At 39.3% G+C, this 18903-nt stretch overlaps 1 protein-coding gene across 1 annotated transcript; it reads left to right on the top strand.

The window, feature by feature from the left end:
* Positions 1 to 5351: 5351 nt before the first annotated feature.
* On the top strand, positions 5352 to 15914 carry LOC109038324 (uncharacterized). The gene is made up of 4 exons (XM_019053352.2): positions 5352 to 5552; positions 8525 to 8762; positions 10276 to 10544; positions 13885 to 15914. Exons 1-4 carry the CDS (start codon positions 5496 to 5498, stop codon positions 14602 to 14604), a joined length of 1284 nt encoding a protein of 427 aa, XP_018908897.2. The 5' UTR covers positions 5352 to 5495; the 3' UTR covers positions 14605 to 15914.
* The last annotated feature ends 2989 nt before the right edge of the window (positions 15915 to 18903 follow it).

Genomic DNA, 18903 nt, shown 5'->3' with positions numbered 1-18903 from the left:
ACCGTCATTTTCGTGCGAACTGTCAAAAACAACTTTTTCGTTATTCCGAATAAGTTTATATCATTGTTTTATTGCTTCTTTCTTCGAGCTATCGTCCAGATACAAACAACGCCGTATTTTTCAGAAGTATTTGGGTTTTTTCAAAACTCACATTTTCGGTCTCGAAACAGAGATCCGAAGGCGAGGATCGTCCAAAAATCGCAATATTCCGTCGTTTTCTTGATACTTCCTCCAAGTGATACCTAGTATGGTTCTACTGAAACTGCTCTCCATGCTTTTTATTTCCGCCGACAAAAGTGAGACTCAGAAAGTACATATTTTAATTCATTATATATAATATGTAAATAAGTTACAAACTGCTCTATTGTTTGTATTTTCTCTTTATTTAAGTTAGAAACAAAGTGTACATTTTCATAATGAAAGCTCACTTGTAACTAATAAAAAAAAAGAAAGTACATCACCATTCGATAGGTACATTAACCTGCCGATTTTTTAACTGTACCTCATTTCAGTTTTTTCGGTGCGATGTGCGTCAAAGGAGCGTTGTCAACCTTCTCTAAAATTTTCAGACTTGAGCAAAGCTCGTTTCCGTTTCGACTGTGTTCCGATTATAACTGCGCATGGATTATTCCCCACTTCTGTCGGCAAAAAAGTGACCCTTTGACGGTACATCACCTCTTTTGCGGGTGTGAAACTGGAGTTTTTTTTTTCAAGCATTGTTCATTTCACATTTTGCGCGGCGTTCTGCGTTGAAGCGACGTTGTCATACTTTGATGGAAAACTTCCTCCCTTTCGAGCTCGCACTCAGCGCAGCTTCTTGGGATTTTCCCATTCACCTTTCAAACAGTCTACGTTGTTCGGTTTCTTACCAGCATTTTAAGCAGAACATCTTAAGGAGCAACACATGCTCCGGTCTTTGAGGGGTCACAATGGAATTTAAAGTTATTCCATGTGCATTGATGTATGAAGGGTTCCCAAAGAATGGTAAATCCAGTGGCGTGGCGTGAATTGCGATATATCGATTGTTATGTAATTTAAACCTATGGTAAAGAATCGATTATTAAGGTGTTGGCTGCGAACGCCCTGTTAATCGATCCTTTTCCATAGGTTTAAATGACAGATCAATCAATATATCGCAAAGCACGCCTCGCCACTGGGTAAATCCTAACCGCGGCTGAAAAAGGTATGAGGAGTTGATTTTTCGATGCTTAACTTCTGCAGACCGCAGAATATTCAATAAAATCGCGACAAGACACGAGGTCTTGTTATTCTTGAAGTTGGCTCTCACAATAATCAGCGGACCATTAATTGAAATCGATAGAAAAAGCGATAAACAAATAATACGATGGGAAAATGCAGCTTTTGTGTTGGTTGAAAGGTTGAAACACGCAATTGCAATAAACTAAGGGGGAAGTGATGGACTAACTACAGGGTCTCTCTATAGCTATTCTAGTACTTACTTCCTTTGTACATTGCAACCATCTGCTTCCACTAATAGGATCCCTCCACATCCCTAATGTCTTCTTTGTTTACAGCTTTGTCTATCGATTTCAGTAAATCGGCCGTTGGTCATAACGTTGCATGCGTCAATGCAACCATTCGCTTCCGCCAATAAAGATGACTCCATTTGGATTGAATTTTGCAAAAAGGAACCAGGAGCGTTGCAGTGTTGCTGAGATGGCTAAGAACTTCTTGCCTTGGAAGATAAACCTGAGTATCCATTATTTTTCTCTCTAAACACTGGAAATTAAGACAAAAATTACCATGTTAACTTCATATTTTTTCATGATTTCAGTAATTGTATTGCACTGGATGAATGTGCACAATCTTAGCATCATTGCAATACTTCTGGTTCCTTTTTGCAAAATGCAATCCATTTCAACTTCACCTCTTTTTTCTGTAGCTTTGGCGATCAATTTAAATAATCGGCCTGCTGGTCATTTTGCCGCGTGCGTTGGATATAGGAACCCAGACTCATTGATTGAACATAATTTTCGAGCAAATAATTGCTCAAATGCGTTGCTCAGCTGCCATCAAGAGGAAAATTTAAGGATTGGCAGGCGCATAACCCCGATTGCAAAAGTTTCTATAATTCTCATAATACTTGGAGTTAGTCGTGATTTGACTCTGAAACTTTCGAAACTGACTCATACCCATAATTTGCATTTTCCATCCCGAGCCATGACGTCAGCTGCAGCCTTCGTCAAATCATAACTCCAGCCTATGCTGCTCGTTCTGACGTCAAACGCAACTTCTGCCTCCATTTCTTCCCTTCTTTTTTATAAGTCTCGCTTGTAATCAACACGATGACGCGGAGAGAACAGAAGAGAAGTTAATCAAAAGGTGATGCATTCACTCCGAATCTGTTGCCGTATGGTCTCACAATCGAGAATACTCATCAAACCCCCCACTCGAAATGTGACGGGAGCACTCACGTACGATCGGAAAGTTCCAAGTTCAGGAAAACATTCCAAAGTTCTGGTTTGCACGGGACTGTAGTCAAGCTTGCAAGCGTTTTTGGGGGAGGCGCACAGTGGATCGAGTCAATAGGAGAGATCGGACATGATTTAAAACCTTTAAAAGCGTATTATCTTCGTTGCTATGACATGTTGATGTTTTCAAAGTAGTTTCATTGGTTCTCTCGTATATTTTATATTAACAGCATCCCTTAAAATTAAACAAGGGGAGAATGGTGCTGGTCCACACCATTCGCGGGAATCAAGCCAAGAAATACCAAAAATTAAAATTAGAGTCAAAAATAAATTTTTAGAACTCTAATGCGCACCAGTATGAAACTGAGGGGGAGTGTTCACTCAGGCAGTTTGCAATGGAATATAAGTGGAGTCATAAAATTTAGCCTAAAATTAAATTTGTGACGAGGAAACGTAAAACCTAACAATTTTTGTCAAACATTTCATGTCCGACCTCTTCCAAAGACTCGTTCCACTGTGAGGCGGGTCGAATAAAAGGGGGGGGGCTTGTTTCCTCTCGATCCAGACCATACGAGGGTCGAGGGAATCTAGGAAGTTGGCCAATCACCAGAGGGGCAAAAGGGGAGGGAGGGCTTGGGGACACAGAATGCAGGAGGATAATTTAGGGAGTTAGTCAACCCCTAGGGTGCTGGTCAGAGAAACGTGGTCCTGGAAGCACACTCGCAGCTATGTAGGGTCATTCCATTGTAACGGGTGTGACAACAATTTAACTTTAAACAAGAATTTGAACTCTTTCTTGGGGTTTAATTAAAAAATGATCTGCAGCAGCAGAAAGAACTTTTTTTATAGATCATTTCAGTTTATCAGAAATTGTTTTTACTTTGTTCCATTCCTCAGAAAAAATTAAAAGGCATGCGTAACGGGTGTGACTGATTTTGGAAGTGAGTTTTTCCTCAGTGAGTGTAAAGTGGAAACTCAGCGAATTTTATGAATGTAAAAATCTGATTAAATTATATGATGAAGCCAAGGGTTTTTGCTTCAACTGCCGATGATCCGTTTTCGATTATCTGTTTTTCTTTCCTTGAAAAATGGGAAAGTTTGCGTCACGGGTGTGACGTAACGGGTGTGACAGATTGTCTCTCTGAGGTCCATCATTTTTGAGAGAGTTTAAAAGTTAAAAAACTTGCTTTTCTTCTCATACTCTTATTGTAGGCAATCCTGAGCAGTAAATCAATCTGCAATATGACGCATTTTAATGTAGAACATGCCAAAACTACATTATTCTACAGGGTGGCCCAGACTTACCGTCCCAGGGCTTTTCTTCGGGTAACCCAGGATTCCCCTTTCGTCCCCACGGTCCACCATCGGCATCGGCACCTCGCATGGCCCAAATTAACCACAAAAAAAACCCTGGCACGGTAGGTCTGGGCCTATAGTAAAGTGAAAATATTTCAATCAAATCGGAGAGAGTTCAACGAGTTCTATTTGAAGTCCTTTTGAGATAAGGTGTATTCACTTTAAATACTGAAATATGGCAAAAAAGTTGGCTATCTCTCTCTTATTAGATGTATACATAACCTCTAATTATGCATATGTAGTGTATTTCTTGTGATAACCATAGAAAAAATGGTGAGAAGTGAGGCAACATCTGCATAATTGAAGCCTCTTCTCATTGGTCACACCCGTAACGTGTCACACCCGTTACGCATTTTTGCCCATCAATTGTTGAAATAAAAATTCGGAAAAAATACTCCAAAGCTGTACTTGACTTGAAGACGTACGGAAAAAATTGGCATCTCAAAATGACATGAATTAAAATAGTTACATTAAAAAACCCATGTTTTGCGTAACGGGTGTGACAGTCAGTACACTAAGTTTTAAAAGTTACATATAATATACAGTAATTACTTTTAAAAATTGAAACTTTGCAGGAGCACATTGAATCAGTTTCTTGACAACTCCCAGCATAACCTGAAACTTGGTTTTGGCGGGAACACCAGAAAACATTGCTACCAAACTGTCACTCTTTTTACAGTAGGATAAAGCTAAGCAACGGGGTTACAAAACACGTAAAAATTGCGAGAAAAAAAACAAAACGGAGGTAAACCACATATATTTCCAAAAACTAGGAGTATTAAGGAGTCCAAAAATAAATATCGTTGGGTCATTTGGAGGGGGAAAAAAAAATACCCCCCGGACTACCTAGGCGTGGAATGACCCTGTAGTCGAGTCTTGGGCCTGTTTTTCTAACATGTACTGCATCTGCAGAAACTTGATCCGAGTAGAAATCTTCTGAAATTCGTCGTTCAGAAATTAGTTTCTTGAATAAAGATCGAAATGCTCGGAATCAGGTCGGTTTCTGCTTGGTGGAAACATGTTCTTCCGTCAAGCAAACATGTTTCATCTCGATTCGAGAGGAAACCTGTTCGGCAGATAATTCGAGCTTAGTTCTGCCTTGATCAAGTCTCTAATCCCCCAATATATTTTGGACAAACACACGAAATGAAATGAAAAACAAACTAATGTGTAGTCGCTTTTTAGCAAAAAACGAACGTGCACTAAAAAAAAAGATTGGTAGAATTCACCATTAATTAACGCTGTATTTCACACAGCGTCAATTCAGAGTCAATTCTGCCAGGAAAAAGGTAAACGTTACTATATACTGGTACAGGTACCCATTCTTACGGTAGAATCGACTTTTAATTCACGCTGTGTAAAATACAGTGTGAAGGAATGGTAAATTCTACCAATCTTTTTTTTCAGTGTGCAAACACGTGTTCAAATTAACGGTTGGCGAAGTGGCACTTCCTCGGAATCGGCAATAATACCGGGAACTAGGTTTTTAAAATCTTTAAATGATGGTGTATTTAATAAAATTTTGGGGCACTAGTGTTACCTGTTTAGAGTCAGATTTTGCAACATTTCATGGAATACTGCGTCAGAGGCCGCGGCAGCGCTTGACATGAGGGTACGGTGACATTTAACGCATTTCTCAAGTATAAAACTGAGTTTTTCGCAGGACTAACGCCACTCGTTGATTGAAGCCACTGTCTGTGCTCGGTCATGGGTGCCATCGTCAAAACGGCCCTTCGCGTCGCGATACCGCTTCTCCTCCTTCAGGTGAGTTAATTGCGCACAATAAATATCAAATATACAAATACACACCCAAGTAGTATTTTTCAACGGAAAAATTGAGATATGCTGAAATTAAGTTGCAATTTTCTTACGATATTTGGCAAGTTTTTTTTTCATTTCTTAATCAGTCTTTTGGGAGTTTATAGGTCGAATGTAGTTTTAATTCAATGAGGTTTATTTTTCTTGGTGTTTTCCGTCTGTTTTATTCAAGATTTTGTTTTCTTTGTCTTGTTAACTCTTTATTGTAGGGGATTTAAATGCTGAGCACAAACGTCTGAGCGATTATCCTCAATCTTGTCGCAATTTTATCTCTGTAAAATCGCGTTCTATAAGATCTAATGTTATATCAATTTATCACGATTTTTTGTTCGAAAAATCTTCCGATGAATCGCCGTCGATAAAATCGCGATTTAATTGGAAATTTCAGCGAGGAAACTGCAATTTTTTATCCGATAATATTTAAATAAATCGCCGTCGAATAAATCGCGAAACGTTATCCGATCAAATCGAAACTTATCGCAACTAATGCTATTTGGGCAGGGTATCCCTTAACTAAGCGGCTTTTACAAAGTCAGTGATCAAAACCTTATTGCTTAATGTGTCTTCTCACTTCGAAGTTCATATTTTAGCATAAGGATTTATTATCTGTGCTAAGAAACATCTGATCTACTTGACACGAACACTTTGGCAATCTCGCTGCTCTGACAACAAATAAAAACGGAAGAAGCTTATGTTAACTTCAAGTTAAATTTTAGTTCAAACGACGAAAGTTTACCGGGAGTGATGGGAATTTTATAACCGTGACAAAGGAATCGTTTGATCTCTTATTTTTTTTGCGACCGAGAAATTTTGCCCCCAGACAAGGTACGAATTGAGCACCACGTAACATTTTCCCCCTCAGAATTATGCAATAAATAAAGCCCACCAAGGGAAGTCTGAAAATCGATTTCTTTGCAAGACATAGGTGTTTGCAATGATTCTCCAGAGAAGGTATGAAGCAAAGCACAACGCAACATGTTTTCTCTTCAAAATTGCACGAGGAATAAAAATTACCCACACAACAGGAAGTCCGGAAAGCAACTCCAAAATACGATATGAATTTTTATTATCAACATTGATTGAACGGTAAAAATACGAATGACGTCATCTCTATCGCCTGACTCCCCTTTGATCTGTTTTAAAAATACTTCTTAATATATTGTTATGAAGTTGATTTCCGTACTTCCCGTTGTGTGCATTGCATTCTACGTAGAATTTCGAAGAGAACAGGAATAATGGATATTCCTCGTCCAGGCCTGGTCCAGAGGTCCACCTACGTTAGTTAAATGGGATTAAGACGAATGATGTCATTCGCAAAATCTAACACCTATAATATTAATGTTACGGAAAACTCGTTAAAGAACTTGTTCAGGAACTGCTTGCCTAATTTTCAATCCTGTGAATCATTCTAAGTAGAATTTTAAAGAGATAAAATGCGATTTTCTGGCGCGTTCTAGTAGTTTCGTACGATTTGTCTATAGTGGCTCTTTTCCCCTTCGACTTGGCTTCATATTTCTTCGAGTGAAAACAAAATTTGAGCTATTAGCCGATTTTACAAATATATGCAATGATTGCTACTCGGACCATGCTTTAATAAAAAAAACAATGTGCAAGAGAATGTTAGTATATTTACAATTTTCAAATTTCAATTTACAATCGGCTAATAGCTCAACTTTTGTTCTCACATTATGAGTAGCCGAAAACCGAAAAATCTTGTTATTTCTTCGAGTATGTGCATCACAGTTTCGAAAAAAACGTGCGTCTGTTTTTGAAATATTTGAAAGGCCTCAAAAATCTTCGACTTCTGCCATGTTCGTCTCATCATTATTCGATAAAGAAAAATCTAGGAATCCCGCACTAAAGCTGGTTAAGCAACTCAAATGGACGAAGAAAACTTTTTTGCAATTCTACTTCTGTTTTTTTTTTCTCTTTATGAGCCAAAACACGTACCTACACTTCATTGCTTCCATCACTAATGTACTGCAAGGCACGCATAAGATCATGAGGTAACATCACCGCAGTCGATAATGTTACTCATGCAATCTGTTTTTTGAAGAGCGGCATTTCAAAACAAGATTTCGTGACTAGTTTGTCTGAAAAATTTTAGTCAACCTTGAATTTTTCCACCAAGATCAAGTGAGTAGCAAAAAGCGGAAGGAAACCAAGAATTCCCACGAGGATCATCCAAAAAATGCGAATTTCTCTGAATTTTCCCGCGAACTTTTATTGCCAGAGAATTTGGAATTAAGGAGCAAAATGAAATTGAAATCCAGCTCCTATGAAAGTAAATTCTGGTCGTGAATGACCGATTATAGATTTTTCCTCATTTGAAGCTATGGTAAAGAATCAATTATTAAGATGTTCATTGCAAACGTCCTGTTTATCTATCCTTTTCTATTGATTTAAATTGTAGATAGATCAATCGATAAATGGCAAAGCGCGCTTTTGCAGTGTTGAGGCGTGGATGTTCGATTATCGATTTATTCCCGTTTGCAGCTATGGTAAAGAATTGATTATTAAAGTTCTCGATGTACAGTCCTTGCGACCGAAGTTTTTTTTCGAGTGTGACAATAAAATAGTCCATCCGTTCCATGCTTTGCGATATATATCGATTGAGCTGCTATTTAGGCCTATGGAAAATTATCGATAAACAGGGTGTTCGCTACGAATACCTTAAAAATCGATTCTTTATAACAGTTTCCAAAGGAGAAATATCGATAATCGATCATTCACGCCTCGCCACTGGTTCCATTACTATGAATTGAATATATTCCTGCCAAACAGAACTATGTGCCCTTACATGAGCCCTGAGCCCCCTAAGAATATATGCATAGCAGGGCTCACGTCATAATGCACGTGGTTCCGTTTGACAGAAATACGGCCAATTGTGCTAAAGATATCCTCGATTTCAATTGCAGGCAGTTTACGGTTACCCTGACTACTACGGTAATTATGATTCGCGAGAAGCAAGAGAACAACTGACAACCCCTCAGGAGGCAACAAAACCGCTCTCATGGGATGAGCTCCAGGTGACCAGTCTCCAGGAAATAAATGTCGTTGCTCAAAAGATCCCAAAAGCCATGGAAGAGGGCAAGGAAAACTGTCCTTATCTCATCGCTATGCAAAATATCAAACCCGTTAGAAATCTACTCGCAGGTACGATTCCAGATAGAGAGAGTTTTATTTGGACCGCTTTTAGCAGAAAGGAATCAAGCCACATCAGATATTGCCAAATTTAAGTGGGCAGTTCAATTTTTTACAAGAAAACGTGTGTAAGGACTCTTTGAAAATTTTAAGGACTTTTCTTCGCAGCAGAAAACCCATCGATATATGCACAAAAATCCGCACAACCGTTTTCGAGTAAAACATTAAATTGTCCAATTAAATTTGGCATTCGCTGATGTGGCTTGGTTCCTTTCTGCTTAACGCGGTCTGTTTATAGTATTTATAGTCGTTCCGTAAACAGCTTCTGAGCCGTTTTACATAATAAATACGTAGCGTTAGGGAAGCGTTTAGTCATAGGGTCGTATTTGTAGTTGTTTGGAAACAACTATTCGTGCTCTAAGAGCGTGCGTGTTGCGTGTGCGAACAATTGTAGGCGCTCCGACACTCTCAATCACAACTCATAGTCGCATAGTGTAACTATTTATGCTTAGGTGTTGGTTTTACGTATACTTTACGTTCCTCACGTAGATGCTTTTATTTTTAGAGGGATTTCATGCAGTTGCCACCGTGGTTAAAGGAAGTCGAAGGAAGCCCTTCACATAATTTTATACAAATTACTTTTTGCAAAAATCGGAAGTAGAATTCCACATTAAAACTTTAAAAATGGACGTTTGCAAAAAGCTCCAATAAATTGTGACGACGAAAAATTTCGAAAGGAAACCCATGCTGCTATATTACCTAACGTCTCGTAAAATGTTTGAAAATTTTGCAACTTTATATTTTATGTAGTGGAAAATTGAAATTTCCTTGAAGGATATATTCACAAAATTGACCTATTATATTTCAATTTTCACCCAATCTTTTAAAATAAATACTCGGGGCCACGCAAAGGAAGCACGGCCATTAATTTAAGTACCTATGGTTATAATTTTGGTTTACAGCCCAATAATTTTACGACTTTTATGAACCTCGAGGAGAAGCTGTTGGCTTCTGCCAACAGCTGGAGCGTTGGAAACACATCTTAACAAGGGATTTTTAAATATTTGCTTCACATTAATGGCAAATTTCGACACAGAAAGCTTGATCATCCTAGTAAACAATTAAACGTAGCAATAGATATCCACTAGCTAGTTATGGTAGTTCTGACTTACAATTAGTCAATAATAATTATATTGTTAATAAAAAAAATGTAAAGAAAAATAAAATTTCTTGAATATTTTTAAAAATTTGAAGGTAGCTCCGGAGTTACTTTAGAGCTTGTCAAAACCATCGATGGTTTTGTTTTGTTCTTTTTATTTTTTGAAGTAGCATTTTAGAGTAGGTAATGCCTCTCACGGTTTATTTTGGCAATCCGTCACCCAAACATGAATAATTACTACGGAAAAGGACTACGTCTAAGCAATGAATGCCATTGAGGAACCTTCAGGCCCCTGAGAATTTGTCCTTCAGGCAAAAAAGGGTTCAAAATTATGATGACTGTTTTTTCTTGCATTTTTCCTTTCAGCGGAAAACTACTACAATGAAGCTTTCGAGTCGAATATTGCGGAGATTCTTAAATCCAAAGTGGTCAAGACAAAAGAGCTCCTTTGCGGCGTCGCCGAACGATTCCGCAAGCAACTGAAGGCGGTTATCGCCCTTGCAAAGGTCGTTGCAAACACCCCGAGGCCTCAATTCCTGGAATTAGTCAAAAAGGATCACTCTCTGCCGACTGATGGAGGTTTCGAATTGGCCGTGAAGGGTCTCGCCGGTAACTTCGTGAACACACAATTGCAGGTAAGGAAATTAAAAAATCTAAACCACATAAAAACTCAGCACAGTGGTCTTGAAGCCAAAAAAAAAAAAAAAAAAAAAAAAAAAAAAAAAAATGCAACAAAAATGTACCCAAAAACGGTTTGCAGGGGGTGAGTCTATAGTACGTGTACACTTAAAATCGCGGAAAATCAAAATCTCGGCTGATCCTATTTTCGAAAAATCGCAATTTGGAATTTGTATAGTACATGCAAGTAACCTACTGATTTTGATCCGCTTTTTTGTTTATTTGTCCATTCAATCGGTATTGATCGGTTCACGTTTTCATTTTTCGTTCGATTCACGTCGATCGAATACATACCCTCTCGTTACACGCACACCACCTTTCATACTCTTTTTTTAACCGTACAATTCGCCTTCTGCTGCGTCTGCAAAAATTATTGATACGAATATGTTGTGCGTGCTGGTTTCAGGTCATTACATACTCGACCCTTTATAGCGTTATATGTGAGAAAGGAATTCGCCTTCAGCTGCAAATGCAGCAATTGTTGTTACAAGTATGATATGCGTGCTGAATTCACTCGATACCCTGAAGACGTTATATGTGCGTTTTAAAGTGGGTTGATTGAATCCTGACTAAAATTCTGATCAGTTCACTTACAGTTAGTTTATCATGAAAAGTTTTTCTAGAGTCTCCCATAAAAAAACCATAAAATACAACTCTTTATCGGTAACAATATGAATTAAAGAGATACAATGTTTTTCAACGTGTATTATACGAACGTATCCAATTCGCCTTCAGGTACGTCTGCAGCAATTGTTGTAACGCATACATGTATGTTGTGCGTGCAACTAGTTGGTGCTTAGGAATGGATGGTTCCCTGTATGAACCTGGGTGCCATGAAGCAACAAGTCCATGATTAGGAGATGAAACCTATCTCCACTAAACACCCAGTGCGAAGCAGAGAAATGTTTTCTCTTGAGCAACTAGTTAGAGCTTAGGAACGGATACATTCCTCTCCTAAGCCGGAACTAGTTGCTCGGGAGAAAAAACATTTTTCTCAAAAACAAATACTCAATGTAGATGTACCGATTCAATGGACAAATAAAGAAAAAAGCGGATCAAAATCAGTAGAAACCTTGCATGTGCTATGAAAATTTCAACTTGCGATATTTCGAAATGAGGATCAGCCAAGAATTTGATTTTTCGCGATTTTAAGTGTGCACGTACCATATAGACTTACCCGCTGCAAACCAATTTTGGGTACATTTTTGTAACATTTTATTTTGCTTGGGGACCACCTTGTCAAGCATGGGAGTTTCATACCACCGAATATCCCACGAAAAGTGTATGGTCAAGTAAGAAAAAAAAATAAAATATCCTCACCATCACGCTTGGTCCCACAAATTGCACTAATTTTTTAACTATGCATGTTGCATATAATCAAAATTGCAGGGTATTTTTGGCGTATATATGCAAAGGCCTCAACTATTACACCGCACAACAAATTTCGAGTCTTGGTTTTTTCTTCAAACCAAACCAATTTTTTTCGATATAGATGCTAAAGAATCCCGAAAATGCCTATATCGACTTCAGGAAATTGTCGGGAGCTCACAGCGCCGCCATTTTGAATTTCTCAAAATTGAGAAAACTTACGATCGGATTTTTGCAAATATGTCATGAACAGTGAAAAAAGAAGAAGAACAAAAAACAGCAGATAGAACATAACATCTCTTACCGAAATCACTATTTTTTTTCTAGCTTAATATTTTGGTCGTAAAATTAACGTATCCTTTAAAAATTACTGTCTACTAAAAAAACTGTCAAGCTCATAGAAAAGAGCATAAAATTTACTTTTTGGAAACATGTGTCAAATGTTTCAAAGCTTAATTTAATCCTGTGAAAGAGCACTTTATTCGTCGCTTGGCTGACAAAAGGGCGTAACTACACATTCAGATGAACCCGGGAAAGCACTGAGTTAAATGGACAACAGGGGTCATTGCGAAATGCAGTTACGCCCTTATGTCAGGAAGATGACGTATTAGCTCCACCCTTAAAAGGTGCTCTTGTCGACCATTTTCCTCACAATCAAGGGGAAGAAACCCTGGAAACGGGGCCCGAACTGTGTAAAAAGGCAAGAAAAGTGCTTAAGGTGATTCGACGGACGGCATTTTTTGTGTCAGAGCGATGTGCCACATATCGCATCGATTCACACGGTAATTTTAGCCATTGTCATTTTTTCTCGAATCTTGAGATCGCATTTCTGTTGTCATAAGACTGAAAAATTCACCTACTTTTCCCGAGATTTCAATTAAAATCGTTCGAAAAATGCTTGAAAATTTTTCAGCAAATCTGTGCGTATTTTTTAAAATATATTGATTGTAATTGAAGCATTAACTTTGGTTTGCAACGTTGCAATCGAGGTAAATAAGCTCCTTTTTGCGAGGAAGCATCGATATTTGAGTTCGTTTACGGCAAGCGTGACATACAACTATTTGACCACGGGTGTAAGCATGTTGCAGCTCCGCCGGATTGAAGGCGCTTCAAACTGCGAAGGTGTCTTGACCGCTCTGCAGACCCTCGCTGGCGGGACGAACGCTAAAATTGCTGCGGCACTTAAACGATGCGTCATTATTCATGACTCCCTTCTAATTTTCACTATAATAAACCAAAATGACAAGCCTATTAGCTACGATTTAGAATCAGGGACCGTGGTTTTTTTTTCTTGGTAAAAACAAAAAAGGAAACAAGGACTAAATATAATGTCGCGACGAAATTTCTCTTGATTTCAATTAAAATCGTTCGTTAATTTATTGTAAATTTCCAAAGAAAATCTGTGCGTATTTTTTAAAATATATTGATTGAAATTAAAGCATTAACTGCGGTTTGCACCGTTGCATTCGACGTAAATAAGCTCCTATTCGCGTGGAACCATCGAAACTTGAGTTCGTTTACGGCAGGCGTGACATACAACTATTTGACCACGGGTGTAAGCATGTTGCAGCTCCGCCGGATTGAAGGCGCTTCAAACTGCGAAGGTGTCTTGACCGCGCTATTAAGCAACTGTTTTACAGGATTAAATCAGGCTTTGAAACAATCGACATATTTTTCCTAGGAGTAAATTTTACGCTCTTTTCAATGAGCTTGACAGTTATTTCTCAGATAATCTCGGCTCAAAGTTTGTCCCCAAATCAGCAAAATTGGGCCTTTTTAAAAGGTACTTTTCTAAGGAAACATTGATTTTATGAGCCAAAAATTAAGCTAGAAAAAAATTGTGTGATTACGGTTAGAAATTGTATGTTCTTTCTGCTGGATTCAATCGAAGAGCTCCATTGAATAAACCTCATGCCTTATTCCTTTCAGCTGAACGCCCAGGCAGCGGCGCGTGGAGCGAACATTTCCCGCTTCAGCGGGAAACCGAACGGCACGAAGCTCATCATGCTGAAACGCCTTCAGGCCGGGCACCTCCAGTTCGGAAAAGAAGTCAAGACCATCATGGAGGCGGCCAACGCCGTCCTCAACAGCCTCCACGAGGCCTTCCTCGCTCTCAAGGACATCCAACAAGAACTGCGAATGACCCACGGCTACCCGCAGAACGTGGCCCAGCTGGAGGCCAAACTGGAGCGCGCTCTCGCCTTCAACCGCGCCCTCGGCTGCTCCAAAATCAAACCCACCTGGGACCAGTCCACCTCCTTCATAGTCGACGAGGATTTCGATGAGCCAGAGTTCGGATCCCCAGGTCATGAGAAGGAGCAACCGTCGACGCCCGAACCAAACCACCCGGAATATCCCGACGAGCATACTAATGTGGCCACATCTCGCGTGTACCCCACCGTGTCCCAAGGGCAGACTCCCAGCCCCAGCGGGTCCCAGAACCAGAACCCGGAAACTTCCAGCCCCAGTATGTCCCGGGCTCAGACTCCGATCAGATATGAGTTCGTGCGAGTACCGGTGAACCCGCAGGAAAAGCGATCGGTCCAGACTCCAAAGCGAGGTGTTTTCGTCTCTTCTCTTCCCATTCTTCCCGGCGCTGGAGCCCACACTGGCCGCTGGAGAAGCCCCTCTAGGGGCTACGGCAATTAAATTCTCTCGGTTTTGCATCAGCCCCTCTGCCGTGCCAAAGAAAAACGTCTCATGAGAATTTGAATGATCCAAAAGTTTTGAAATAGGGTGACGAGTTTTTTTTTTCCAATTTCCATCAAGTGTTTTTCTGAAACACGGCAGAGGTGGTTCCCTATCGATGCAAAAATTCTGATCCCTTCGATTTACAATGGCTAGAAATACTATTCCGTTTTGAATTTTGGACATTTTGTAAAATGTGTTATCTATATTTTCATGTAAGTTCGAGGAGAAAAAATATAACTTTAGTACAACTGGTGCTTCCGTTACCTCGCTCTAAGAAGTCTCTCTCCATATGAGTTAATACGCTAGTTGTACAAGAGACACACATTTTTAAATTTGAAGACTTTAGGCATGTTTGCCGCCTTGAATTCCAGCATGTGTAAAATGCACCAATAACTATATTTACCGCAAGTTTAAGAAGTTCATGTTTTATTTAATTTTTTGTTTTTTAGTTATTTTCGTTCATCCCCCTTTTTAAACTATATGATAATGTTTTCTTGTGATACCTCGTTCTAAGATATTTCTGTGAGCACAGAACTTTGTGATATAGGTTTTTATGCATTTTTGATGGCGCCCTGTGATAAATCCCCCCTCTTAATCTTTAAAGTTAAACACAACAAAAAAAGCAACCAAAAAACATTTGTTGACCCTCTCCCACCGTTGCCAGACTTGCCGCTTGTGATTGTGCTTTCTTAGATAGTTTGCATCGTAAATTATCAATGTTTTTTTGTCGTCAGAGAAAACTTTGTTTTTGTTTTAATGGAAATGTGTTGAAGGAATGCGAATCTATTAATAAGTAAAATTTCGATTAAGTTCGTTCTTGTAATAATGCATTTGGAAAAGAACTCCTAAGTCAGAAATCATCTATTATTAATCTACCAGCTTTTTTCCCTTTCTGACCCAATTCCTGCACAACGCCAATTTCTTCCAATTTTTAGGCGGTGTTCAGGTGTCACTGACTGAGGAACTCAGGCCTCAAATACCGTGAATGAATTGGACTTCATTTTGCAATTAGGAACTTCAATTTCTGGCTCATCCGTAAAAACACTAATGTGCATAGGAAAACTAATGGCACATACGTTGTTCTTTTACTGAGCAAGAATTTGTAGTTTCTTATCGCAAAATACAGTCAAATTCATGACTACCTGAAACCAAAACCTCATAGAGTTACGTATAATTTTGCTTGACTTTTCATCCTTGAGAAAGTTTGTCCCCCTCGTTTTTTTAAACCTAAGCTTTCCCTCTTCTATATCATTTCTATTTTTTTTTTTTTTAAAAAAAAACAAAAAATTGGACCTAGTCGTTACTATTTGAGCATGTAATATTCGCTTTGCTTGTAAGCAACCCATGGTTATTTACCCTGGTAGTAATTTGCCACAAGGTTGTTGATCGCGGGGATCCAGTAGCGAGGCATGATAATTGACTATCGATACTATCCCATTTGAAGCCGTGGCAAAGAATCGATTATTAAGTTGTTCGTTGTGAACGCCCTGGTAATCGATATTTTTTCGTAGGTTTAAATTACATATTAATCGATACATCGCAAATCACGCCACGTCACTTCGGGCAACCGCTTCACTGTACAGTACATTCATATCCATAAGTAAATAGAAGTCTGAGTTGAATCCTTTTTTATACATATGTAGAAATGCGAGTGCAAATACATTTTATTGAAGCATAACTACTGAATTTTGGTTTCAACCTCTTTTTTTATTTCGAGTTGTATGTCATCTGCTTCATTGGCCAGCAGAAATTGAATAACCCTAAACGCACACACCAAATACAATGAGAACGGGAGGGAGGGGGGCTTGAAATTTTCAAACAAATATAAAAAAAATAGCAAACACGGGAGATTTTGCCTAGTTTCTAAACAGAAGTACGTTAAACGGATTGCATACGCCGCCCCTGAGAAATCCTTTAAATTTCCTGGAAAATGAAATTTTATTTTTCAATTATATTTAATTCGTGTTAAATGGGCCTGTTGTACGCAAGAGATACAGCCAACTGAATATATAACAAGCGGGAAAGCTCTAATACGTTGGTATTAGAGAAGCGCTCAGCATTGAGGGTCTGCCTGAAGTGAAGAAATATTCAACTTTTAAACCAATATATATTTACTTTATTTCAGAATTTTTATTAAAAACTAAATTACAGAAACTAAATTAAAGCTTTCTTAAATAGAATTTTTTTTTTCTTAAAATTTGAAAATTCAAATCTATAAGTTTTCGCGCTTTTTTCGAAGAATGCCGTGGTTGGAGCTTCCTATAGTCATACTACTCGACATCAGCTGATAGCAAACAAAGGTTACCAAGGAAACCGTAAACGCGTAACAACTACCTACCGTCGCCAGAGCCAAAGACAAATAAGTCAAAGACACATAACCTAGATGTAAGCGAATTCTACTAAGGTCTCCGAATAAAGTTATCACCGGTGGAAAAGTTTTCGGAAATCAGAACGCGCATCTTGAACTTTCGAAAGTAATTATAGAATAACTATAAACCGCATAGCGAAGAGAGTTTTAGGACTGTTATTTATTTCTCACGCTAATTTGCATTTAATCGTATTCACAGAGCTATTATGAGGTAATCAAAAAATAAATTTTCCTAAATGACGTTCCGTGCATCGATGAGTTGGTGCGCCATTTGACCGCTTGAGCGCCCTACTATTCTAGAGGGGGGCAGATAAAACGCAAACCAGGTAAAACGCAAACCCCGAAAAAAACCGGCATCTGTTGGGTGTTGACAGGATAAATTGCTAACTCGGTGTTGTCGTCCATCTGTCAAACTGGTGGCTAGTCAAATCGAGTTTATGTTCCATGTTTTCGGAACGGGTAGTCTTCAGAAAGATCCGGAAACAGCATAAAATACCGAAACAGTAAATGGGTGGGGTAGGGAGGGGAGGGGGGAGGGGAGGGGAGGGGGAGGGGAGGGGGGAGGGGAGGGGGAGGGGAGGGGCATAGGGGAGGGGGGGGAGGGGGAGGGGAGGGGAGGGGAGGGGAGGGGGGGGGGGGGAGGGGGAGGGGAGGGGAGGGGAGGGGAGGGGGAGGGGAGGGGGGGGGGAGGGGAGGGGAGGGGTGGGGAGGGGAGGGGAGGGGAGGGGGGGAGGGGAGGGGAGGGGGAGGGGAGGGGAGGGGAGGGGAGGGGAGGGGGGGGTGGGGGAGGGGGGGTGGGGGGGTGAGGAGAGGGCCAATCTCATTTGTTTATATGTGGTCCTCCTGATTCGTCAAGGTATCAACTCGGTCGAAGTCGCATTCTATTTAGGCAAAAATTTCGGCAGATTTTGAATTTTTAGCCAAAAACAATATTCACCCCCTGCGCATGACCTTACATAATCATTCTAAACCCAAAAATTAAAGAAATGAAAGTAGAATATTGTTTGGAAAAAAAGTCGCATTCGATACAGCAATCGATAACTGTACTCAACATTGTTTTTGTAGACTGAAGTAAAATTGTTCAGCCCCTTTTGAAGATGTGAATTATTTGAAAATTTTCTAAATTAATTTTGATATTTTTAATTCAATGTGCCATGCGTATGTCGTATATCGATCGTTTGTCAAGTTTTACAATCCTTCAATTTATTTCGTGAAGTAGGTACTTATAATCAGCTCGGGAGCTTACCTCAATTCTTTGATTTCCACCTGTTAAATTCATTAATTGACTCACTATCATTTGTATATGACAAAAATCATTTGAACGCCGTTGTTTTTGATTTTGTTATACCTGAGAATCAGTTCTTAATCTGAGCGTCCATAAAACTCATAGTGTGCAGCACTCAGGACATTAATACCTAACAAGTAAATTCTTAATCTTAATTCGGTTGGTTGTTCATTAAACGACCAATTCTGCAAAGACTGATTCACTACTTTTGACAGGTACACTTTCATTTCGATGTTCCAAAAATTTGAAGTTCAGACTAGTTTTGCCCTTTGATTATGATTTTTTTAAGTTCTTGGAGAGAACCAATCTTAAATTATCCGTAGAGTTCAGTAATGTTGCATTTCTCTTAATTCGTCTTTTTCTTCGGATATCCATAGAACGTTCTATGAATAACCGTGTGCCATCTGGGCCCAATCAAATGCGTTTTTCAAGAAATGATCGATCCCCATTATTGCCTCATCTCCACATATTTATTGATGTGCAAGTGATGGCACACTCCGGTAACAAGGTTCTGTCTGTGACAAAATCATTTTTGTCTTGAGAGTCTCCTACATGTATATACATGAGGCCTTGTCTCCACGGGACGTTTTCATGGGATTTATCC

This window comes from Bemisia tabaci, chromosome 10, assembly GCF_918797505.1.
Source record: "Bemisia tabaci chromosome 10, PGI_BMITA_v3".
Classification (NCBI taxonomy): domain Eukaryota; kingdom Metazoa; phylum Arthropoda; class Insecta; order Hemiptera; family Aleyrodidae; genus Bemisia; species Bemisia tabaci.
Note: the sequence above shows the minus strand (reverse complement) of the source record. Positions and strands in the feature narration are given on the sequence as shown.